The 25,631-nt window shown below is 45.2% G+C and overlaps 1 protein-coding gene across 5 annotated transcripts in view; it reads left to right on the plus strand.

Annotated features, from left to right (window-relative positions):
* The first annotated feature begins 900 nt into the window (after positions 1–900).
* Positions 901–25,631, plus strand: part of LOC147460747 (putative ABC transporter C family member 15) — an 84,881-nt gene continuing 60,150 nt past the window's right edge. For 2 of the 5 annotated variants that reach the window (XM_086508446.1, XM_086508443.1), the window contains exons 1-2: positions 903–1,376; positions 23,186–25,576. In XM_086508446.1, coding sequence (XP_086364572.1) covers positions 23,312–25,576 — 2,265 coding nt within the window. In that variant the 5' untranslated portion in view covers positions 903–1,376; positions 23,186–23,311. Of the gene's footprint in view, positions 1,377–1,487; positions 1,620–13,790; positions 13,929–23,185; positions 25,577–25,631 lie in introns of those variants that run through there. The other 3 variants (XM_086508447.1, XM_086508445.1, XM_086508444.1) reach the window with 3 other exon arrangements.

Consider the following 25,631-nt stretch of genomic DNA (forward strand, 5'->3'; position numbering starts at 1 on the left):
TTTGAATAGTCACTTTTATAATCATAACCATTGTTAGAGGTCAAATCACATGCATATAAATACTAGAGCTCTCATAAGATTTGATTGCAATGATGTTTCATGTTGTGTAATAATTATGTGGTCCAGGGATGGTTGCAAAACAAAGCATATTATTTATTGTTTTTGAGGTTTATGTAATATGCATCTTTATCATGATTTAATTTAGCTACTCTAATGTATGCTCAAGCTCTATGTTATCAAGTTATGGTGGTACTGTAAAAAGATTAATAGTTGAATCGATGACAATCTCTACATCGTTTTGGCCCAACTAGAAAGAGCTTGAGTTTGATACCTAGACTTGATGACCTCTTTGGGCCCATATAAGGTTGTAGTAAAGCATTTAGCTCTTTAGAGCAATTGTGATCGTTGGATAAAACTTGTCGAGTGGTGCCAAATGGCAAGTTGACGACATCATATTTTTCTCTTGTGTTTTCAATGTGATGCATATTAATTAGTTGCTTTTTGAAATAATTGTGTTTGATGCATGATCACACGTGCACCAAATAATTATTTGTCTTATATGCAAACTATGCCCATTTTGGCATAGTTGCAACTTGCATGGGTGACATCGTAGTGATAGCCAGTGTTAGAAAAAAACCGGGGTCCAGTGTGTTTTAACTGGCTGAAATCCTAAAATCCTGGTTAGATTTTGAGATTGCCTTGAAGGAAAACCGGGAAGTTTTCACAAGTTTTAGTGTAATTACCGGTAAAAGCTTTAAATTTTGACCTAAAAGCTGGGAGAATTTCAGGCTTGCCCTTATTTGCTTCGGCTAGGAAAAATGTATTTTTCTAGCCCTGGTGATAGCTATGCCTGTCTATAGCTTGATGGACAAGTTAACAATAGGACTCAGGAGCCGTGGCCGTGAAGGGACACATCGCACAATTTTTTTCTCGAATCAAATTTGCCATCTTGCAGCGAACTTGCATGCTAACTTCGTATCGAGTGCAGGCTTTCACTGCTTGCTTCCCAGAGCTTAGTTCGACTCTCTTAGGCTGCGCACATGCAGCGGTTCCGATGGCTAGCCGATTGAGGGTGAACGAAGGCCATCTACCGGAAGCCTGCGCACATGCTCCAACTCCAACCGTCATCACGACGCAAGTCAACGCCATTTGCTGAGCTGTCTTGTGCCACAGCCAATACGGCTCCTCGTCGGGGGTGACCGTTAAGGCTCGTCTACTGACGTCGCGGTGGTTCCGGTGAGAGCCCCGGTAGCTAAGTGCAGGAGCGTGGTGGCGTTCTGGTGGGCTTCGTGCACTTTTGGGTCGAAGGCTGCGACCGATGCCCTGCATGTGCGCAAGCTATCTGTTTGTTGGCAATCTCCCTGGAACTTCTCCAAGTAATCTCTCTCCCTCCCTCTCTCTCTCTCTCACACACACACACACGCACACCCCCCCCCCCCCCCCCCCCCCCCCCCCCCCCCGGGGGTAGCTACAAAAGGTATTGAAGTCTTTGAGGTTTACGGCCGTGGATAGGGAGATAAGCCATGGTTGTTTAAGTAGACTGCGAATCCAATAAGTAACTGTAATGAGTAGTGAATGCTGCTCAAACATGGTGCTCTTTGGACCTTTGATAGTTAAAGGTCTGTCTCTCTCTCTCTCTCTCTCTCTCTCTCTCGCATAGAAAGAAATACATTCCCTTCCTTGAAAGCCCTTCAGGATGCTCAAATGGTGCCCATATTCCTGAGTAACAGAAATACAGCTATAGTACAAAGCAGGCCCGTAGCCCAAAAGCTGAAATCTGGAAATAGTGACAGAATTGAGCCACAAGGGCCGTAATTGTTAAAGGCCAGGACAAAAACCACTCAAGAAGAAGATGGTCCTCTCTATTGCTAGAGAGGTATTTGCTTTAGATTGCACAAAGTCTGGTGCAATGGTTCTAAATGCTGATGCTTGACGACTACGACGACGATGACAGCCACCTACAACGGAGAGGACTCCCAACTACTTCTAAAACATAGGCACCCCAAAGGAGCATCACCATGGTAGGAAACACAACTAGAAGCCAGCAGTTGGTAAGGGTGGTAATAGCTGCCCCCCAAGAAACAAAAATCTACCATCTGTGCTAGAAGCCTCCATTCTGCTTCTGCTGTCACCTAAAGCCATAGGCAAACAAGTAGGATAGATGAGTGGCCGCCATCCCTTGCTCTTAGTAGACATTTGTGGAACTGTGGACTTCTTTTCTTGAATCAAATTGGGGAACTGTGGGGCAGGAGATGCGCAGCAACAGCGAGCAGCGTTTACAGGAGAAATTCTAATGTGTCTTGTTACACCAACCTACTTAGCTGCCACTTCTTTGTCGGGTGCTGCCATCAAAGCATCCATCTTGGGACTCATCTCCTCAGACTTCACTCCCAATCTAACAGTCAACTCCATTGAAATGAAGTTATCCTTGGATCCGCTGTTGAATAAGATAAGGACCTCCTGACTTTTCCCCAAGCTCTACAAAGCTCAGAGGACTTATCTTCTACTTGCACTCCGCCATATCTGCTACCAAAACGGCAGCTGTCTTTCCTTTCTTTAACATTTTGTCGTCATTTGTTTTGTAAGGGCAGTTTGCTGCCATATGTCCCTGAGCACCACATTGAAGCACCTTCCCTCTTTGCTCCATTGCTTTCTTTGTTCTTCACTAACTTTGGAAGTCAAGTTAGTTTTTTTTTTTCTGGAGATAAAACAAAACTTTAATTAACCAAAAAAGGTATACAAGCCTCACAGGTAGGGAAAGTTTGGTTAAATTTTTGTTTGTAGTTCCCCTTTGGAGAAGCTCTTTTTAAACTTCCCAGAATTTTCTTGAGAGAAAGTCATCCTGTCTTTTAGAACAGTGAAACCAATTTCTGGATGTGGCATCATCTCTTGAATGCTTCCACTTTTATGCTTCAAGCATTTGTGATTACGCTTCACAGGAAATCGACAGCAATACTTTTCAACCTAATCTGCAAGCGGAACTTGTTTAAAACATGCCATTGGATAGTACGTCTCCCAGTATCTTTTGATTGTAATGGACTAGTGAATCTCTTCTCTTCAGTTTGAGATGATTCCAAATGTTGAGGATATCAGCTTGAAATTTTGTAGTCAGCCATAATGAAGCAAAAAGCGGTTTAAAGCCCAACCATGTTCGTAGCGCCTCATGTTGACTAAGCAAAGTGTTCCATTATGTCAAAGCAGTGCCCTTGAGAAAGGATGCTACTTTTCTGATCTTGGAAGCCTCTAAGGAGTGCCCACCTGAAAAAGTTGCATCAAACAATTGAATAAAGGTGAGTGCTTTCTTCTCATCTTGTTTGCCATCAAGATTGAAAAATTTACTTTGGTCTCCTTCCTTGTAGTCTTTTATGTGGCTCATTGGACTCAATTCATCAATAGGAATTGTACGACGATGATTATTCTATGTGTATCCATCATAGTCACATGGGGACGGGGATGGGTCTCGGGGATGTGATGGGTCCCGAGGACGGGGACGTGGCAAAACAGGGGACGCGGGACGGACAGGAGGCGAGCTCTAAAAAACACTTGGTTCATTGCAGATAAATACTTGATATATACTAAACAACACTAAGAGCACAAGATTGCAAAGAAAAAGTGGGTTTTGAACTCATATTACATAATACCAAAATATGTCATGCGGTAAGGGCGTGCACGACACCGCGCATGTTGATGCGGTGATCAATCATCCTCTTCAAATGGCAAAAAGTAATGATGTAGAAGTGAAGAGTGGATAAGTAGAGTCTGACATATATGGGATAATGTCAAATGACAAAAGTACAAAATATGACTCAAAACTCAAGATTAAAGAGCCTAGAGACTTCAAAGGTCTACATGTTGGCCCATGGTGCCAACTGAATGACAATTGGCTCTGCAAAGTCGATATAATCCAAAAGATCATCCTCAAATGGTGTTGTCTCAATCTCTCCCTCTACATCTATCTCTGTCTCTGGGATAGGATCATCCTCTGCAAGCGCCCACTTTGCAAATCATCACTTTGGTTTGACTTGGAAAGCATCTTCAAATTTGATGCGACATATATGAGACCATTGGTTCTCTGCACATCAAGACAATTCCTCTTCTTTGAGACAACATGAACACACACTTCAAAGTTGCTCCAAGCAATTCATAGTGCATGCTTGGCTAAGAATGCGAATAGCCAAATCTTGTAAGCCGCCGAATCCTGCCCCAAATTCCTCCCGCCAAAGAGCACTCCCCATCTCAAAGCGAGCTCGTTGTGCATCGGGCATGTGAAAAATTTCTCTCTTTCCATTCCTATAGACATTAATTTGCCTCTGAGTCTCGGTCCTTTCCTTTGGGTCGGGCACAAGGCGCGTGAAGATGGTTTGCCAACCATTCATCACTTCTTTATCCTTCCATTGGTTCCCTTGTTGGAATTGTGGATCCACTACATAACCCAAGGCATGAAGAGGAGAATGGTAAGCATTCCACCTTGACACACACAATTCTTGGATCTTCTCGTACCTACATAATACATGGCACATGCACAAGGCTTGAATCAAGATTCAAAACAAACTTAAGAGAGTAAACTTGTAAGCATAGGGAAAAGTGAGTTGTGACTACCTATCGGGTTGGTCACAAGTTTTTTAAGAGAGGCAATCATGGTGTCCATGGCCTCATATATCTTGCCGATGCAAGGTTTCATGGAATCCAACACTCCTAGGAGGTGGATGATAGGCTTCACCATTTTGGAAATTGTCTTCGCTTCCTTTTATAATTCCGGCATGTCCGCACGTGCTCGGCATGTCACTCCATTGACACTTTTTGCCTCAAGCATTGCCAAAAACTCATCACTAATGAAGAGTCCTCTCAATGCCCCACTACATACACTCAAGCGATGGAGCATAATGAAGTAGAAGGTGAAGTGAGTGTCCGAGTATTTGACAAGAGCTAGCTTTGACCTCTTTGAAAATTCAGCCCTCACCCTATAAAAAACTCAACATTAAAAATTAGAATTGTCATTTCATATTGAAATTAGATTCGAATTGAAACAAGACTGGTTAAAACTTAATGGTTACCTTTTGATGATTGTTGACAAAAGTCACCATCGTATTTGCATGCTCAATGATGGGGGAAATCCATTCCACGCCTGTGGTTTTTGGATAAAGGGATCGGATGATGGCTCCGGCGGCACGATTGCTATTTTCTCCATCGGTGACGATGGCATTGACATCATCCTTTTCCACCTTCTCAATGGTCAACGTGTACTCTGATGACGATGGCATTGACATCATCCTTTTCCACCTTCTCAATGGTCAACGTGTACTCTGATGCAAGTACTTGCGCACTCTTCCCGGTCCCCGATGCATCATGGGAGTCAATGAAATACATTTGCCCTCGAGGATATGCCACCATGTCATGAATGGAGCGACGACGAGTATCACTCTACCCATCCACAATGAGGGATACCCCATTCTTCTTCCATGAAGCTCTTGTGGATGCACATGCCGCCTCCACAATCATATTCTCCTTATCAAGAAGAGTGGTGCGCAAACTCTCCAAAGAGGGAGGCACATGTGTATAATGTGGGTCCAAACTCCTCGATCTTCCTTCCTATTTTTTTAAAATAAGAAAACTTAACATTAGTGATGTACGTTGTACATACTAAAGATTAGAGCTTACCGTGCCGCATTGAAAGCAATGTATGGCACGATTATGTAGAGAGACTTTATGAGGTACCAAATCCGCCTCCGATTCCAGAGCCACTTGGACCTCGACCCACGAGCTCTTCTTTCTTCACAGCAGAGATGTTCAAGAGTGCCATCCACCGCCTATAGCACCGCCTGTCTTGAGATCATGCAGGATTACAGAGTAAGCACCTCATTTATGCAGCCGCCACTATAGCCCCACCGATCACACATGTATTCAACCGGGCTATAGGGGAGGGCTTCCCAGAGGAGTGGACGCGACACAAATCTAGAGACACCTTGGACCCAAGGAATTATAGGACTATCATGATTAGCCATACAATGGCCAAACTGTATGGGGTAGTACTTGAGGCTGAGCTTAGTTCATATAGAGAAACTTAGGGCCTGTGGGCTCTTGGCCAGGCAGGGTTTAGGCAAACCTTCTCCACCATCGACCACATCTTCTCTCTACGCTGCTTCATTGATGGGGCAAAGGTGCAGAAGAAAGAGCTGTATTGGTGCTTGGTAGACTTCTGCAAAGTGTTTGACGCTGTCCCACGAGAGATGTTCTTTCAGCGAGTTCAGAGTCTGGGGATACTATCGGAGATGATATGGGCCATTTATGTTCTCTCTGAGAGTGATTGGGAGAGTTCGTTGTCAAGGCGGCATGTCAGAGTCCATTGCTAGCACCATTGGTGTTAAGCAAGGATGCCCCCTCTCCTCGACCCTATTTGGATATTACTTCGACGAGATCTCCAACTACATCTTACAAGCAGGAGGGGCATGAGCTGATCTAGCAGGTACTCTAGTCCACATTAAGCTTTATGCTGACGACATTGTCTTGATTTCAGAGTCACCAGAGAGTCTACAGAGCCATTTGAGCGCCTTGGATGAGTTTTGTACACACAGAGGATTGACAGTGAACCTTGGGAAGACCAAGGTCATGATCTTCCATACCTCCATGTCAGTTCGGCGAGCAACCACATTTACAGAAGCAGGAGGCACAATTGAGATGGTGCCTCCTATGTCTATTTGGAAGGCACCTTCACTGGCAGACAGGGCCCCTTCTCCATGGTTGAGGCTGCCACTGACACTCACTTGTGGATATGGAGCTTTGGCCATGTTAGAGCGGAGATTTCATTAGGCACACTTTCAGGAGCCCCGCACAAAGGGGTGGCTATTTGATACATTAGTCACCCCAACCCTAATGTACATAGCAGCAAAGTGGGCACCCGGGTTGACAGATAGCCAGTGGGCACGGATCGAGAGACCACAGATATACATGATCTTCCGCTTGTTTCGAGGCATGCATACAGTGCCACGGGAAATTATTAGGGCAGAGTTTGCTACTCCCCCCATGGTAGTGGAGGCACTCTTTTAGACAGTCTGCTTAATCCAGAGAGTGAGAGAGCTCCTGTTTGACAGACTCACACGACAAGCATTCAAGGCAGCCATACAGATAGCAGAGTCTGGATATGACAGAGCTTGGTACACCCAGGTCAGAGCATGGTTAATAGCACGTGGCCTTGATCTTGAGAGCTTGCCACCGTTCGAGTATGACCCGACTCACCCTAGGTTCATCTCTCACGTAGTGAGAGGAACATCGTGCTCCGACAGGATCTCTTGAAGCTAGATATCAAACAAACTTGGATCACATCTCTCCTTCAGCAGAAGATGTCACACTACAGAGATCATTTCCTTACCATACTCAAGGACGGGTTCATACAACGACCACGCTATATGGACAGCTACATGCCACAGCTCACGAGTGGCGATTGGTCAGCTCAAAGTATCATCACACAAACTAGAGATAGAGGTGGGACGAGCTCATGACATTCCCAGGGAGGAGAGAGTCTGTCGAGTATGCAGAGAGGAGGTGGAAAGTGAGGAGCATTTTGTTTGCAGATGCAAAGCCTATGCTGATATTAGAGGCAGATACGAGTCATTATTCAGAGGGCAACCTACCTTGCAGAGATCATGCACTTTCGAGATTAAAGACAATTGGGACACTACCTGCTAGAGATACAGAGACATAGCAGCCACATGAGACGGGGGGGGGGGGGGGGGGGGGGGGGGGGGGGTTAGGAGACAGTCACAGCTTACAGATTTTTTTCAGAGGACCACACCTCCTCCACTCCCCGATCCATCGAGACTCTCTAGCAGGCCGATCCATCGAGACTCTCTAACAGACAGATCGAGGAGATCCAGACCCGAGAGCATCGAGCTGCTGAGGAGAGACGAGCCCAGATGGTGGCTCATCCAGTTGCATTCATTCGAGCAACCCTTGCCCTCGATCCTCCCATGTACCGCATTCTACACCCACCTATTAGCAGAGGATGGAGCTAGCTAGCTTGATGCATTTGCATGTCTGTACTAGCCTGCTCATTTAGACATTCACACATCCCTAGTACTAGAGCTCCATTTACCCCCCCCCCCCCCCCCCCCCCCAACAGATCCCATCATACACTGAGGTTTTCTCTTTATTTTGTAACAGTTGGATCGTTTTGTCTTTTCAGATAGATGGAAGACATACCCACTGTATGCTTGATTTGTCTCATAGGCCGACTTCGGCCTCTCTCTCTCTCTCTCTCTCTCTCTCTCTCTCTCTCTCTCTCTCTCTCTCTCTCTCTCTCTCACACACACACACACATACGCAAGAACACCAAATAAAACCCCCCCTTTTTTTAGGATATAGAACTCCCCTCATATTTCCAAAGGCATCTAAATGCTTAGAAAAAAATGGGAACCCAATTTTTTAGGGACTACGTGCAAAAATCAAGACACCACTCCTCCCTTAAAAAATTATTCTATATGAGGAACAAGTGGTTACTATAACTACCTCCACTAGGCCTTACTTGGGGCCCCCCCCACATAAACCCCCACTCTCTCAAGCTGTTCAAAATTTTTGGAGGCTTGGGAAAGCATAGGCCTATAAAAGGGACTTGTATTGAGAGAAAGGGTACATCAAGAAAAGAGAGGGACTATACACAGAAGCGTTGTCACCACACCTATCCACATCCCAAAAATGGATCCTTCTACTCAGGTGATAGATCCCCCCCTTTTTTGGTTGTTTTCATTAAAATGACATCAATAACAAGTGGTCTTTTTTGTTGATACCTGTCTCCCACCAAGAATACTAACATTTTCATGTTTTTGTCATGGTGATGGTGACAGGTATAGAAGAAGACCTTTTCTAATGCTCTCAACCACAAGGACCTCACCTACACTTTCACTCTGTAAAAAATATCCATGTTGTACTTTTTTTGACATTGATCTGATACACAGGCATCTTGAGTGGCAATGTTATTATTATTTTGTCTTCTGTGGTAACTTTGATAAGTAAGTACAATCACCTACTCTCTCTAGTGGCATGAGTGCACTAACCCTTGGAGGAAGAATGTACCTCATTTCTGTAAAAATGGTTGGAGAATCTCTCTTCCCCTTTGTCACTACACAAGGGGTCCCGCTTACTTCCTTTGTTACCACACACACACACACACCAAAATAAACTACTTTGTGTATTTTTGGGTGTAAAATTGGCTTGGAAAATATCTATCATGACCTCAATCTCTTTTTTTGATTAAAACGGGTAAGCCTGAAGTTTTGAACCTCTCTTTTTATAGCTTCTTTTGATAGGGCATGGTGGCTTAGGTGGACTCAAGCTCCATTTTTTAATCATAATAATTCATCACACCTACATAAGGCTACCTTTACGTTCCAAAATAGGCCAACTGGCTGGCTGTCTGACAACTTTGTTAATTTTTTAATATCTTAACTTTTGGACACTCCTATACAGCCTGGCGTGTAGGCGCACTCTCTAATGCCAACTTTGTTAATTATTTAATATTTTAACTTGTGGACGCTCCTGTATAGGCAGGCATGTGGGACAGCGGGCTTGAGACGCTTGGGTACACCGCCCTAGACTACCCTCTACCCTCTGTGGTGCAAGGCTTACTCCTCTGCATCTCTGACCCCATCTTCCACGCCGAGCTCCTTCACCTAGATCAGTCTGCGCAGGCAGCACCATGCACCCAAGAGGAGAGCCCTCTGATGCCGCTAGCGCATGCGCCTGCTGCATCTCTTCATCCCGCACCTGCCCGCTCTGGTTTTTCACTTGCTACACCCACCCGAGCTGCACCTGCGTTTTTGGGCAATACCCGGGCACAACCTGCGCGCACAGTGCATGCGCTTACACACCACGATGAAGGCCAATTAACGCTTTGTGGGCAACTTGATCTCACTGCTTGGTTTCGTATTTACACCGCAATTCAAAGGCTTAAAGACCTTGCGCAAGCCTTGCATACAATTACAGAAGCTGATACAAAGGCCACCCAAGAATGGATTGACCACAGCCCCAACATCATGAGGAGATGGATGGAAAGCCATGGTCGCCGGCTCAAGAACGATCCCATCATCCGTCAAAAGAAGAAGTATCTTTTGAATGGCTTCACAGAGATTGTAATGTCACCTCCTCCAACGACCAAAAGCGCGCTCATCCCGGAAGACCTTGACGAAGAGGAGCAAAGAATCGTCGACCAAAACTTCATCATTTCAAGCCCTTCACGGAACATCAACCAAAAACCCTTCGAAATGTACACCGACCCCTTCATCCCGAGCCGTCTCCTCGAAGTCTACTTGGCGGATGCACACAACAAGCCATGGGCGTTTGGTAGCTTTACTTTGCTTGCCCCCCTTACTGAAAATCTTTTACTTACATTAATCAATGGCAATGACAAAGTAGCCCTTCAAGTTGGCCTACAACAAGTGTTGGAAACCAACTCCTTCAACCTTGTTGAAAACACACTTATGGCCACCCCTTTTACCATGGCAAATTTGGAGTCAAAGAGATGCAATGCGTCCTTTGGTTGTGTGGTCGGGGTTAAGGGAGTAATCTCCACGACGGGAAGAGACACCAATTACACCACAAATTTGGAATGTACACCGTCCTTTCATAAAATGTGGTTGTGAACATGTGGGGCAGGGGGATCATTGTAGGGATAATAATGTGCTTTGGTTCAACTATGCTCTTTGCGTCATCCTCCGCCAACTCCCAACCTTCTTCCCTAGCACATCCCTCAAAAAATCAACCATTGCTTTCCTTAGTTGGATAGCAAAGGAAGCTCAAGAACCCGTCAAGGCTATGCTTGTGCACTTCTACTATCGAGAAAAGCTAAAGGAAGCCATCAAGCACTCTATACTTTTCAATCAACTCTCCCCATCCTTTACCTCTAACATAGAAGTGGATACCTTTATTGCTCAAGCTATTTTACTAGCGCGAGAATCACAGGATGCACGATCACACAAGAGAGCAAGAGGTGATAGCGGTTGCACTCCTCGAGGAAGGGGACGCATCAATACTCCACAACGAACAACCTCATCCACTCATCTTCCAAGATGGAAATCGTCTTCACCGGCCGATTCTTCTGGAAGTATCCGTACACCTCGTCCTACACCTCAACCCACACCAACACCGAAATCTAGGCCCATGTTCAACTCTAATTGTCTAGCTAGTGCTAAGTCACTCTTGTATGACTAAACAGGTAAAGAAGGATCACCACGGACGGCTTCACTTCATCACCAAAGAAAGTAGCAAAGGCATGTTCATCCCCATCCATTTTGTCAACCCCTTGATGGACATTAGGTGCCTTCCTTCTTTTTTCAGTTTGTTCTTTTTTGGACTTGAAATCATCACCACCCCTTTATGGAATGAATGTACTTTCAGTTGGTCATTTGACCCACCTTTAAAGCTCACTTTATGTAATGCAAAGGAAGTTTTTACTTCATGCAATGAGCAAGACTGTTTTTGTGATTCATCTACCTCCCCTCTTCAACATATTGTGACTACTCACACTCACAAATATATGAGCACCATGCTCACTCACTTATGTAATCAAGGGCTTGGACACATTCCCACAACTACACCGGACATTAATCTTGCATACAAAGAGCTCAGAAACGTACTTCTTATCTTACTTGAGAACGAATGTATAATTCTCCCTCCAACTCTCACTTTGGACTTTGCTTCCAAAAAACTACTTCATTATTGTCATACATCTTCCAATCAAGAAACAACATCAACCTCACCCATCTATACAAAACGAAATCAATGAAATAAAAAGAAGATTTTTTGTCACTTGTTTGGATAAAGCACCCAACATATAGTGCTTGTTTGCAAGAAACACATCTCTTTAGAAGCTCACAAGAGACTCAATGGAACAGACTTCACCAAAATTGAAAGTACCATTGAAACGACTTGTACGTATCTTGTTGAGTTTCTCTCAAATCTTATATCACCGCTTCACCCTTCTCTCCCCTACATCAAAGCTATCTATAAGATCCACAAAGAGTCCTTTAGATGGATCACTTGCGGATCCTCCTGCTGTTACTCAGATATTTCACTCCTTATGGCTTGCATACTTAAAACTTGCATACCAATTCTCAAGAGAAGGGCCAGAAAACTAAACCAAAAGGCACTCCTACGCCATAATATCCACCTACAATCTTGGTGGATTGTGGATTCTCTCTATGACTGCATCCTCAATCTACCACAATATGCACATTCAATATATACGGGGGATATTAAGAGATGCTACGAAAACATACCGCATCTAGGAGACAAAGGATTAATACATCATATCAACAAACTAATCAAGTACGCCTTCTCTTGCGCACAAGGAAATTTCATCTCCTTCAGGCATTTCCCCTCTAAATGTATAGAGGGTACATGCCACATGGTCCTCCACTGCATACAAATCGGGACTCTCCTTTGACATTGAAAATACACTAAACCTCAACACATAGCTTATCAATAACATGTATCTTCAATGCAAAGGCCTCATATACAGACAGGTGAATGGCATACCAATGGGTTTATCTTGTTCACCACTATGGTGTAACCTCTACCTCTCTAGAATTTGATTTTCTGGATCAAGCTTTAAACAAACCACAACCTCATCTCACAATAGAAAAACTTGGAGTACTGTTTCGATACTTTGACGATATTCTACTCATCAATTCATCACATCCTGAATATTTTATAGAACAATGTCGAATATACCCCGAGTGCCTCACTATAGAAGCTGGGTTTGGAGAACCCACTAAATTCCTCAACAATAACCTCACAACTAAAAATGGGCAGCTACACAAATCTTTAGCTCAAAAGGAAGCTAGCTTACCTTTCACTCCTATAAAATTCCTAAAGAGAGCTAGTAATCGGCCATCTGACTGGGCACACAAAGTGGTAGTATCCCAACTAAAGCCAATTCTATTCTGCAACACTGATCCATCAAGAGCCACCTATGACCTCAAAAACTTGATCAATGCATTTTGCAACAATGGATTTGAAAGAGAAAAATTATGGAGAATAGTTAGAAGGTATATCCATGGATGTGTAGCTTCACCCCATACTTGTAACCCTAGTAGTCTCTTAGACCTTATAAATTTTGGAGGGCACTAGGACTCCTTTTGGGGGCTTAATGCCCCCCAAAGTGGGATAACTATCCTAGTGTGGGTGGAGGAGGGCATCTCTCTCTCTCTCTCTCTCTCTCTCTCTCTCTCTCTCTCTCTCTCTACGCAAGAACACCAAATAAACCCCCCCCCTTTTTTTAGGATAGCATAGAACTCCCCTCATATTTCCAAAGGCATCTCAATGCTTAGAAAAAAATGGGAACCCAATTTTTTAGGGACTACGTGCGAAAATCAAGACACCACTCCTCCCTTAAAAAAATTATTCTAGATGAGGAACATGTGGTTACTATAATTTCCTCCACTAAGCCTTACTTGGGGCCCCCCCCCCAACTCAAACCCCCACTCTCTCAAGCCGTTCAAAATTCTTGGAGGCTTGGGAAAGCATAGGCCTATAAAAGGGACTTGTATTGAGAGAAAGGGTACATCAAGAAAAGAGAGGGACTATACACAGAAGCGTTGTCACCACACCTATCCACATCCCAAAAATGGATCCTTCTACTCAGGTGATAGATCCCCCCCTTTTTTGGTTGTTTTCATTAAAATGACATCAATAACAAGTGGTCTTTTTGTTGATACCTGTCTTCCACCAAGAATACTAACATTTTCATGTTTTTGTCATGGTGATGGTGACAGGTATAGAAGAAGACCTTTTCTAATGCTCTCAACCACAAGGACCTCACCTACACTTTCACTCTGTAAAAAATATCCATGTTGTACTTTTTTTGACATTGATCTGATACACAGGCATCTTGAGTGGCAATGTTATTATTATTTTGTCTTCTTTGGTAATTTTGATAAGTAAGTACAGTCACCTACTCTCTCTCTCTCTCTCTCTCTCTCTCTCTCTCTCTCTCTCTCTCTCTCGCCCGGAAAAAGTTCCTTTTGTACTATATAATCAAAATTATAGGCCTAAAGGCAGTACATCAGCCCGTAGGCAAGTAATGGATCTGATATTGAAAAAACCCCCTGAGATATTCAATGATAACAAACCATATGGGAAAAATTATTAGCGATGCAAAGTTACAAAAGATGTGTGGTACAACAAAAGCTAGGAGCTGGAGAGTGAGGGAAGAAAGTTGCAGAGAGATGAAGCAAAACAAGCCACCTTGACGTCAAGAGGAGGCGGAAAACTCCACCAAAGAACCTCCAATTTCCATATCCAGATTTCCAAAGCCGTGTACAACGGCGCATCCTAGTAGAAGAGACATCACCACCGCAGGAAGGCTTTGCACCAAAAATCCACGAGAGAGATAGCCTCTAGCCATCCCTAGCAATGATCAACAAGGCTATGACATTCTTCAACTTGCAGGCAAGCAGATAAAGATTTACAGATTTCAGCCCTTAGCATTCTCAAGTTTCAGCCCGTCTCGTTGTCGTCCTCATCGTCGGCAAAGTCCAAGCATTGTAGAGATTTGTGCAATCATAAGTAGACCGCTCTCGCCATAGAGAGTGGGGCCTTCGGAGGAGGGTTTGACAGCTCGTATTCTCTCTCTATCTCTCAATCTCATGCACCTTCACGCACAGTGTCTATTCACTTTGTTTATCAATTGCACTCTCTCATTAAAGAATGGAAGGCTCTCCCTTCCTTAAGTAAATGGAACCTTGAGCAGAGTTTGGAGCACTCATCTTGAGCATAGTTGGACATTCATTCCGCTGCACCTAACACTCGTACACCCTCACCCTCAGCCCAATTACTGAGGTGCTGCTCAAGAATGGATGCATACAACAATGTGTGTCCAACCATAATAGTGCGGTAATTCCTAGGCTCTGTAGGATCCCTTGGCTTGAAGATAGGTACAATAGTAGACAACCTCCAAGTCTTAGGTAATCCCTCACACATGACACGATTGAACAACACTACAAGAACCACTACCATCATATCCCTAGCATGTATAAAGTGCTACGCTACTACCAGCTCGGTGGTAAAGAAGGTGCTCATAGGTGGGCATGGCTCTATAGGATCTGGAAGGGGTTCCTGTCTAGGAATCGTATGTAACAATGTCGCATACTGGCCCCACACATCAGGAGAAGTAATCACTGGGGGAGGGGAGTGCTCATGAAAGAGTCGTCGTGCCTCTCTGGAGTCTCTACTCAAGAACAATTGATACAAGTCTCACTCCATCTGGGCCAAGTAAGCTCGTTTCTTCCGTCGCACAAAGAATTGAGAAGCAATCTGAGTCTGTCTGTAAGTGATGACTCCTAACAGAAGATCCCTTTGAAGCTGGGCTCTCATCTCTCTGCGCTCCTCATCATACCAACTATTCTGGGGCATGCTCCTAGAATGTCGTCTCTGATTCGATTAAGTGTGTGGGTATGCCTCTGATGCTACATCATGTAGAGTCTCGATCAGTAAAGTTGGAGGCCTGAACCAGCTGTGCATAGACAATCCCAAATCTCCTCTGTATAAACCGAGTCAGTCTCTCGTGTAAATTATAACGGATATGTGACCTGACTCGTGATGTCTGGGCTGTGTTATACTGAAATGAGACGGACAGTGTCAAGAGAGCATGATCTACTGCTATTCCCACTAGTCTGGCACCTACTATGAAATCCTGAATACAAGGAATAAAGCTCGGCTGTGTCATAACATAGTCTACTGTATTGGCCCCGTGTCTATGTGGAAAGCATGTGAAACCTTCTGCTCCGGGAAATTGCTGTAAGCCATTAAGTATAGCTAACCCATGTGTAGTCCTCATCTCTGAGGTATCTCCCATACTCCGTTTGCTCTCCGTCATGTGAGCATCTTTCAAGCCCCAACTCACCCACATCCAGCTCTCTAAGCGTCTCATCTGAAGTGTCATAGAAGACTGTCTGAGAGTTGCCCGTTCGGGCATTGAAGTCTCCTAGAAGGATGATATCACCATCCTCCCAAAAAACTCCAATCTATCATCGTCTAGTATAGAGAAGGGTGACTGCCCTTTGGATGCAACATATACTTACTGACTTGGGGGGGGGGGGGGGGGGGGAAGTAACATATGGAAATGTATAGAAATCGACCTGTGTTAGCTCTCAACCTCACCCACATGTATCTAGCATGATCATCTCTCCGTACGATATGTAGTAGTGGCCGTAACTCTTCTTTAAATAACACTGCTGCTACTCCTGATCCTCTACTCCCATGCTCAGATCTCGTGACTGTCTTGTGGGCTGTCTCCCATCTGTACCACCCCACCACATGTGGCATCCGCTGTCCAGTGGCTTGGTGAGTCTCTGATAAGAATACAATGTCCCTGTCTCTGAAACTGTTCTCAAAGGCACCAACGTCCAACCTCATAGACCCGTTACAGTTCCAAGTATCCATCTTCAGTGTGGTCCCATACGTCTCACACCGTCATGTAGAGCTCTGCTCTACAATCACCACCCGACCATCTTTGTGAAAGGCTATCTTCCCCTTTTCTCTTGCGGCCCTAATCTCTAGCATGACTTCCTTCATGTGGGCAAGCTGTGAAAGGGTAAGGTCGTCGCCAAGAAAGACACCAATCTTCTTGAGGGTGGGCCTCCTTCTCAAGAACTCCTTCTTCGCCTCAATAGAGGGGAAGCACAAAATGAGAGCCCTCTCTTTCGATGTACCCCCCATGCCTCCACTCTTCTTGCCAACTCTCATGCTCTTGCATGCGTCGCTTTATCTATCCCCATTAGTACCATGAGCTCCTTCACTTCTTCGTCGACTTGATCCCGATCTTTGAGGCCGGTGATTCTCACATGTAAAGCCCTTGTACGCCTTCATTGTTCCTCTTAGAGTGTCACGTTGATGATGGTAGGAGTGGGGGTTGATATCTCTTTTCCTTTGTCCTTCTTGCCGATCACTATCCACTTCTCCGCCTCATCCACTTTCTTTTGGGTTCGCCAATCGCTTGTTGGTGGCCATAAATGTGACTTTCTTCCCTGTCGGAGATGCCATGAAGGAAGAGGGTGGATTAGAGTGGCGGTCTGCCTCCACCTCTACCCTCTCCATTGGACTGTTGTATGCCTGTTGAGGGCGTTGTCACGCAGCCTCTGCTGATCTGGAAAACACCCTCCGAAGAGGTGAATAGCCACAGCCCACTGCGGCCACAAACTTGTCAACAATACTCAGTCCCCGGCTGAGAACAATGCGTCAAAAACACCCTTCGAAGAGGGAATTAGCCACAGCTCACTGCGGGCGCAAACATGTCAACAATACTCAGTCCCTGGCTGAGAACAATGCATCCGTCGCGTGCTCTAAATCAGAACCACCCTCAGCCCACTGCGGGTGCCTCAAAACCCCAATGCCTCTGACTCCCGAGCCAGCAACCTTTGCTCGTTGCTGCGCCCTGCCCTCTATGTGCACGCGTTGCTCTCACCTGCGTGTGCCCTACCTGCACACCTGCGACCTGCGGCTTGTCAGCTCCTTTTTCGCATGCTCACCTGCGCGACGTGGACACCTGAGAGAGAGAGAGAGAGAGAGAGAGAGAGAGAGAGAGAGAGAGAGAGATGAAATGTATATTAAACGTCTTCAAAAGGCCAAAATGACCTATGAGACCAAACTCATACAATCTTGGTGGATCTAATACAATGTCTGGGTACAAAAATAAAATGAAGTCAAGTGAAAAACTAAAATCTTAACTGCTAGATGTGAACTAAGCAGCTAGCTGGAACTGTGTAGGATATGAGTAGGGGGTTGAAAGTAGTGACTGGGGGCTAATACAACACAATGTGGGAATATAATGGGTGAGAGCTGATACAAAGGCTGATACAAGATGAGCAGGGTGTACAATCCTCAAAAGAGCTAAATCATAGGGAATCCATCATCGGTCGTTGGCGGATCTCATCAATCTCCTCCATGGTCAATAGTCTGACTGGGTGTCGAGCATGTGGGGCCAAGGTATCCGAATCCTCTGCTGCAGCCTCCGTCGATGCTGTGTAGTCCTCCGTGGTCGTGCCTAGCTCGGTCGCTCGATCGATCAACGTGCCTCTGGTGTGAGGAGAATGTGAGCTCTGCTGTGGTAGCTGCTCCTTTGGCTGCCTAGTGTCCACTCTAAAGAAGTCTGTGATCTGTCTTTGAGACTGACTAGCCTCGCCTCTCATCAGGCTCTCTCTGTGTCTGCGCAGCTCGAGCAAAAGCAGACCCAGACATCTTTGGTCCTCATACCCCATGACTCTAGAGAGTGGTCCAAAGCCCTCTCTGAATAGGCAGTGAAAGCGGCCTCGTATCTCATAGTAAACTGGGCAGTGGCATGTGTAGTGCAACTCTGTCTTAGGCTCTATCTACCAGTCTTGATCCGAAGCTGGTGTGAAGATGTGCGTATCTGGCCAATAGCACATCGTATCCCATGAGATAAGTGGGTGTCCATGTATTTGGGCCTCGTCACAAAACCATCCTCATTAAGCTGGAGAGAGAGAAATGAAATGAAATGTTATATTAACGTCTTCAAAAGGCCAAAATGACCTATGAGACCAAAGAGTTACAACATGGTGAATCTGATACAATGTCTGAGTACAAAAAATAAAAAGTTACTGGAAAAAGGTTACTCTAGAGTCGTAAGCTGCTAGATGTGAATTAAGCAGCTAACCGGAAGAGAGAGAGAGAGAGAGAGAGAGAGAGAGAGAGAGAGAGAGAGAGAGAGAGAGAGAGAGAGAGAGAGAGAGAAATGAAATGAAATGAAATGTTATATTAACGTCTTCAAAAGGCCAAAATGACCTATGAGACCAATTAGTTACAAAATAGTGAATCTAATACCATGTCTGGGTACAAAAGAACTAGAAAAGAACTAGAAGTGGAACAAAATACTACTACTACTACTACAATCTAAAACTACGTGGGTGTAGCAGCTGATACAATAGGTACCCGGTAAACTGGATGTAACAGTGTGTGAAACAAAGATGGAAGAAATGGTGAGGATCCATCCTCATCTGCACTCTGGATGTCGAGAGAGTATGGCTCGAATCTTCTGTTGTAGTCTCCGTCGATGCTGTGTAGCTCCTCTCCTCAGTCGCGGTCGTCTGTATCTCTGTAGCTCCAATGCTCGGTCGATGAGAGTGCCAGTAGTGGTCGAATGAGTGTGGGACGAGCTCTGCAGTGGTGGCTGCTCCTCTGGCTGTCCCATATCTAGTGAAAAGAAATCTGTAATGTGTCTCTGGGACTGCCTCTCTCTAGCTCTCCCCAGTAAAGTGTCTCTATACCTGTGTAACTCAAGTAGATATAGTCCAAGACATCTCTGATCCTCATAACTCATGACCCTAGATAGAGGACCAAAACCCTCTCTGAATAAGCAGTGGAAACGCCCCCGTATCTCATAGAACACTGTGCAATGACATATGTAGTGCAACTCTGTCTCTGGCTCTCTTTGGCATAATCGGCATATCCTGCTGTCTGCTGGTATCCCTCTGAATCTACCAGTCTCAATCTCGAGCTGATGTGAGGATGTGCGTATCTGACCAATGGCACAACGCAAACCATGAGACATATGTGTGTCCATGTAGCTGGGTCGAATCACAAACCCATCTCCTGTGAGGTGGAGAAGATGCTCTCTATAGAAAGCCATCTTCGTGCTCAACTCCTGAGGCGGCTCTATCCATGTCCTCCTGGTGTCGAGCTGGATCAGGTCCTGACGAATGAGTCTAGTGATCTCCACCCGTGTAAGAGACAGCGAGGGTGCCTGAAGAGAATACTGGAAAGGGGGCAACCTGTCCATGGTGAAGCCATGCGTCTGAAACCATGAAGTCATCTGTGCATACCAGCATGAAGTGTCCCCCTGTAGAGCTAACTGTCTGGAAGACTCAAGGGCCAGTCTAGCATATCTGTCTCTAGTAGTATCCCATAGGCTGTGCACAAAGGACACTGATCTGGTAAGCGCCTCAATCTCCAGGGGGGGGGGCAGCTAGCTCTGCTCGAATGATCGCGTGAGGTACGGAGGCCTTGGCTCTAATCAATCGGGAGATCATAGATACCAAGGGCCTCTCCATACGTCTCCAACCATCCTGGCCTACAGAAGGTCCCCAAACCTGTACCCCATACATCATAGCTGAGGCTACTAAAGTATCAAAGAGCCATAACTTTGTCCGAGGTTCCTGGAACTGAACCTGCGAACACATCCTCTCCAAGCCTCCCAAGGCCGCATAAGCTCTGGTCAGTCTAGTCTCTGCTGCACTCCCCAAAGAAAACCTCGGCCCAGTGAAGACTATCCCAAGGTAAGTGTATGCATCTGTATACTCCACAATCTCTTGACCATACGTGAAGGTCGGTGCCGATCTCCTGATCCACTGCGGTGTGGTGTTAAACACCATGACCTTGGTTTTACCAAGGTTTACAGACAATCCACTATCCTTTGCAAAACTGTGTAATGCATCCAACTGTCGCTGCATACCCTCTGGTGAGTCAGAGATCAAGACAATATCATCAGCATATAACAACAATGGGATCCACGTCCCTGCCAGCTGGGCACCTCTATCACCCTCTCTGTCAATGTAATCAGACACCTCATCAACATACATACCAAATAGAGTAGGAGACAATGGGCAACCCTGTTTCACCCCGATAGTGGAGTGAACTAAGTCAGATATCCCCTCTGGGGTGCGTACATGTCCCATCACTGATCTGTATAAAGCCATAATCCCCCAAATCAACACTGTGGGCACCCCCATCTCCTGCAGTCTGCGCATCAGTCGAGCTCTCGGTACCATGTCAAATGCTTTGCGGAAATCCACAAAGCTACAATAAATCCGTCTCCCATGTGACCTGCCCTCCTCAATGATAGCTCTGAGTGTCAGAATATGGTCAAGAGTGGAGAAACCCCTCCTGAAACCTGCCTGTCCCTTTGCCCGTACACCCTCACCCTCTGCCCAGTTACTCAACTGCTGCTCAATAATGGATGCATACAATCGTGCCAGTGTGTGTCCAACCATAATAGTGCGGTAATTTCCAGGCTCTGTAGGATCACCTGCCTTGAATATAGACACCTGTCTCTGGTGTAAATGTATAACGGGTGTGTGACCTGCCTCCTGATTTCTGGGCTGTACTAAACTGAAAAGATACGGACAGTGTCAAGAGAGCATGATCCACTGCTACGCCCACTGGTCTGGCTCCCACTGTGAAATCCTGAATACAAGGAATAAAGCTCGGCTGTGTCATAACATAGTCCACTGTACTGGCCCCATGTCTATGTGGAAAGCATGTGAAGCTTGCTGCTCTAGGAAACCGCTGTAAGCCATTAAGTATGGCTAGCCCATGTGTAGTCGTCATCTCCGTGAGGTATCTCCCATACTCAGTCTGCTCTCTGTCATGTGAACATCTGTCAAACCCCAGCTCACCCACATCCAACTCTCTAAGCATCTCATCTGAAGTGTCGTAGAAGACTGTCTGACAGTTGCCCGTTCGAGCATTGAAGTCTCCTAGGAGGATGATATCACCATCCCTAGAAAACTCCCATATATCATCATCTAGAATTGAGAAAGGCGACTGCCCTCTGGATACAGCATATACTGACGTACTGGGGGGGAAGTAACATATAGCAATATATAGAAATCGACCTGTGTCAGCTCTCAGCCTCACCCACATGTATCTAGCCTGATCATCTCTCCGTACAATATGTAGTAGTGGCTGTAGCTCCTCCCTAAACAACACCGCTACTCCTCCCGAACCTCTACTCCCATGCTCAGATCTCGTGACTGTTCTGTGGGCTGTCTCCCATTTGTATCCCACCACATGTGGCAACAGTTGGCCAGGGGCCTGGTGAGTCTCTGAAAAGAAAACAATGTCCTTGTCTCTGAAACTGTCCTCAAAGGCACCAACATCCAACCTCATAGACCCATTACAATTCCAAGTCGCCATCCTCAATGTGGTCCCATAGGTCTCGCACCGTCATGTAGAGCGCCGCTCTACAATCACCACCCGACCATCTCTGTAAAAGGCCATCTTCCCCTTCTCCCTTGCCGCTTGAATCTCGGGCATTACTTCTCTCATATGCGCAAGTTGTGAGAGAGTGAGGTCATCGCCTAAGAAAATACCTGTCTTCTTGAGAGTAGGTCTCTTCCTCAAGAATTCCTTCTTCTCTTCCAATGAAGGGAAGCGTAGTATGAGAGCTCTTTCCTTTGAAGATTCTCCGGGGCCCTCACTCTTCTTGCCCACTCTCCATGCCTTTGTGTGTGAAGGCTTCTCCACCCCCATCATTGATGTGAGGCTTGTGACCTCTTTTTCCACATTGTTTATGTCCTTGAGGCCGGTTACCCTCACATGTAGAGCCCGCACCCTCCTTTGTTCCTCTTCGAGGGTCATGTTGATAAGAGTGGGTGTACAAGGAGCTTCCTTACCTTTCCCTTTCTTGGCAACCTCAATCCATTTTTCGGCCTCCTCTACTTTCTTTTGCGTTTCGGATATGACCGCTGCCCATGACTTCTTCTCCTCATTGATGTTGTCAATTTCTTCCCTCAAAGAGGGCTGAAATTCCCCCTCTTCAAGCCCATTTTTTGACCGTGTTTCCAACACTTCTTTGTGGAGGTCCAAAATGCTATTCTCCAACGTGGCGATCTTGTTGAGAAGATGATCCTTCTCGTCCTTCCACCTCTTCTCCTTTTCTTCATTTTCTCGGAGGAAAACGGTCTTCGCGTTCCTCCAATCTTCCATCTCTTTTCTCCATGCTTTCATTTCCAATTCAATGATGGAAATTCGTTTGGAGTGAAGCATATATTTGAGTTTGCTTGTTGCCATAGGTGAGGTTGGGGATGACATGAGAGAGAGAGAGAGAGAGAGAGAGAGAGAGAGAGAGAGAGAGGATTGATGTTTCTAAAGTGCAGAAAATGCAGCAAACCCTAAAACGCAGATCTGTCCAACAACCCCAAAAAAAAGAAAAAAAAAAGAAAAGAAAAAAAAGAAAACAGGAAAAAAAGTCGCGAACCCTAAAATACAGGTCGCGAGCCCTAAAAACAGGTCGCGAACCCTAAAATACAGCAGCGAACCCTAAACGAAAGCATGGTAAAGAGAGAGAGAGATGGCGTGATGAGAGAGAGAGAGAGAGAGAGAGAGAGAGAGAGAGAGAGAGAGAGAGAGAGAGAGAGAGAGAGAGAGAGAGATGGTAGAAGTTTGGACTTGTTCATTGCAGTACTACAAGCTTGGGTCGCTTTTGCCTTGCTAAAAAGTTGCTCATATTATTCGTCGTCTCAAAAAACATTTTTTATCAAATCTCAAGGATACAGAAAGCAATTTTCAGTTAGGGCTGCAAGCATATATGGAAATTTCATGCTGGTTGTATGGGGTAGTTTCTGTAGTTCAGCTTGTTCTTCTGCTAACATTTTACCTAATCAAGTTTCTGGGAAAGTTCAAGAAGATCATAAATGACAAGCCAGATCGTGCCGCTCAGTTGATTAAAGCTAGTTGTTTATACAAGGCAACTTATGCTTCAACCATTTTTCTTTCCCTGTTACATCTAGGAGCTGTTTTATGGTTCTGTTACTCTGCAACTAAAAAGGGATGGCATCAATTTGTACTGGTGGAAGTAGCTGCTGTTCTCCAAGTATGTGTTTGGTGTACAAATAGTTCAGAAATTGCCAATGCCAGAGCAGAAGGAAGAGTAACTTACCCTTGTCTGTTGCGATTATGGTGGATAGTTTGTTTCTTTTTAACAGGTCTAACACTTGCTTCAAGGGTATTGCATTGGAGAAGACAAGAGGAACTGCCGGTGGAAGCCTGGGCAGACTTTCTGGCTTTTCCATCATGCACATTTTTAAGTGTGATTGCTGTATATGGAAAGACAGGTCTTCTTAGGCCTGGTGCAGAAGCCTTATGTGAGCCTCTTCTGAATAGCTTTTCTGGAAGCACAGCAAAAGTGACCAATTATGCAACAGCTAATCTTTTTAGCCTTGCTACATTTACTTGGTTGGATTCATTACTTGCAGTTGGTTACAAAAAACCTCTCGAACTAGATGAAATACCTCAACTGGCTCAGAGAGACACTGCAGCGTTTGCATCTGAGCTTTTTGAAACCCAATGGACTAAGCTGCAAGTAAAAAATGTTGTTAAGTGCCTTGCCTTTTGCTCTTGGAAGGACATTTTGTTAAATGCTTTCTTTGCTGGGCTTTGCACATGTGCTTCCTATGTAGGACCGTACTTGATCAATGATTTTGTCGAATACTTGGGTGGAAGAAGTAGGTTCTCTCACGAAGGATATATATTGTCAGTGGTGTTTTTTGTGGCAAATCTTATTGAGACTTTAGCTCAAAGACAGTGGTATTTTGGTGCACAGCAGTTAGGATTGAGGACAACAGCAGCACTTAGTGCTGTTATTTACAGAAAAGGATTGTCTTTGTCCAATCAAATGCTTGGAAACCACCCAAGTGGCGAGATAGTTAATATCGTCAGTGTTGATGTAAATAGAGTTAGCGACTTTACTTGGTACCTGCATGATGTGTGGCTACTGTTTTTACAGATATCGTTAGCTCTTTTGGTCCTGTACAGGAACCTGGGCTTAGCAGCATTAGCCGCACTTGCGGCCACTGCAGTAACTATGCTTGCAAATCTTCCACTCTCCTTCGTACTTGAAAAATTTCAAAACAATATTATGGAATCAAAGGATGCACGAATGCGAGCCACATCTGAAGTGTTGAGGAGCATGAGGATTCTAAAACTTCAGGCATGGGAGATGAAGTATAGGAGGAAGATAGAAGATTTGAGGAAAGAGGAATGTAGGTGGCTCCATTGGTTTGTGTATGTGCAAGCAGGGGTGGTTGCTCTTTTTTGGAGTGCCCCTGCAGTTATTGGTGTGATTACCTTCTCAGCATGTGTATTTATTGGGACTCCTTTAACAGCAGGGAGGGTCCTTTCAGCTTTGGCCACTTTCAGGATCCTTCAGGACCCAGTATATACAATTCCGGACCTTATTGGAATGTTCTCTGAGACGAAGGTCTCAGTGCAGAGAATTCAGCAGTTCCTCGAGGAGCAAGAGATAGACAAAAAGGCCGTGTTGCGTTCTGTGGCAGAAGTTGAGTCGTCTATGGCCATTGAGATTCATGATTCTTGCTTTAGCTGGGATGCCTGCTCAATAAAACCTACTCTGACAGTGCACCAGCTCCTAATCCCAAGAGGCTCAAAAGTTGCAGTCTGTGGACAAGTTGGTTCTGGAAAGTCAAGTTTGATCTCATGTATACTTGGAGAGATTCCCAAGATCTCAGGTATAGTACAAGTGTATGGCAATATAGCATATGTTGCTCAAACAGCATGGATTCAAAGTGGCAAAGTTGAAGACAACATTTTATTTGGAAAGCCGATGGATAGACAGAAGTACAATACTGTGTTAACTGCTTGCGCACTGACTAAGGACATTGAGCTTTTTTCACACGGGGATCAAACAGAGATTGGTGAACGTGGTATCAATTTGAGCGGTGGACAAAAGCAGAGAATTCAGCTGGCACGTGCTCTTTATCAGGATGCTGATATATACCTCCTGGATGATCCGTTTAGTGCAGTTGATGCGCACACAGGATCTCACCTTTTTCAGGTAGTCTGCCAGGAAGATTAAAGCTGCAATTTTTTCTGCTAGTAGTGTTTACTGA

This window comes from Adiantum capillus-veneris, chromosome 3 (assembly GCF_014529385.1).
Source record: "Adiantum capillus-veneris isolate H3 chromosome 3, ASM1452938v2, whole genome shotgun sequence".
Lineage (NCBI taxonomy): Eukaryota > Viridiplantae > Streptophyta > Polypodiopsida > Polypodiales > Pteridaceae > Adiantum > Adiantum capillus-veneris.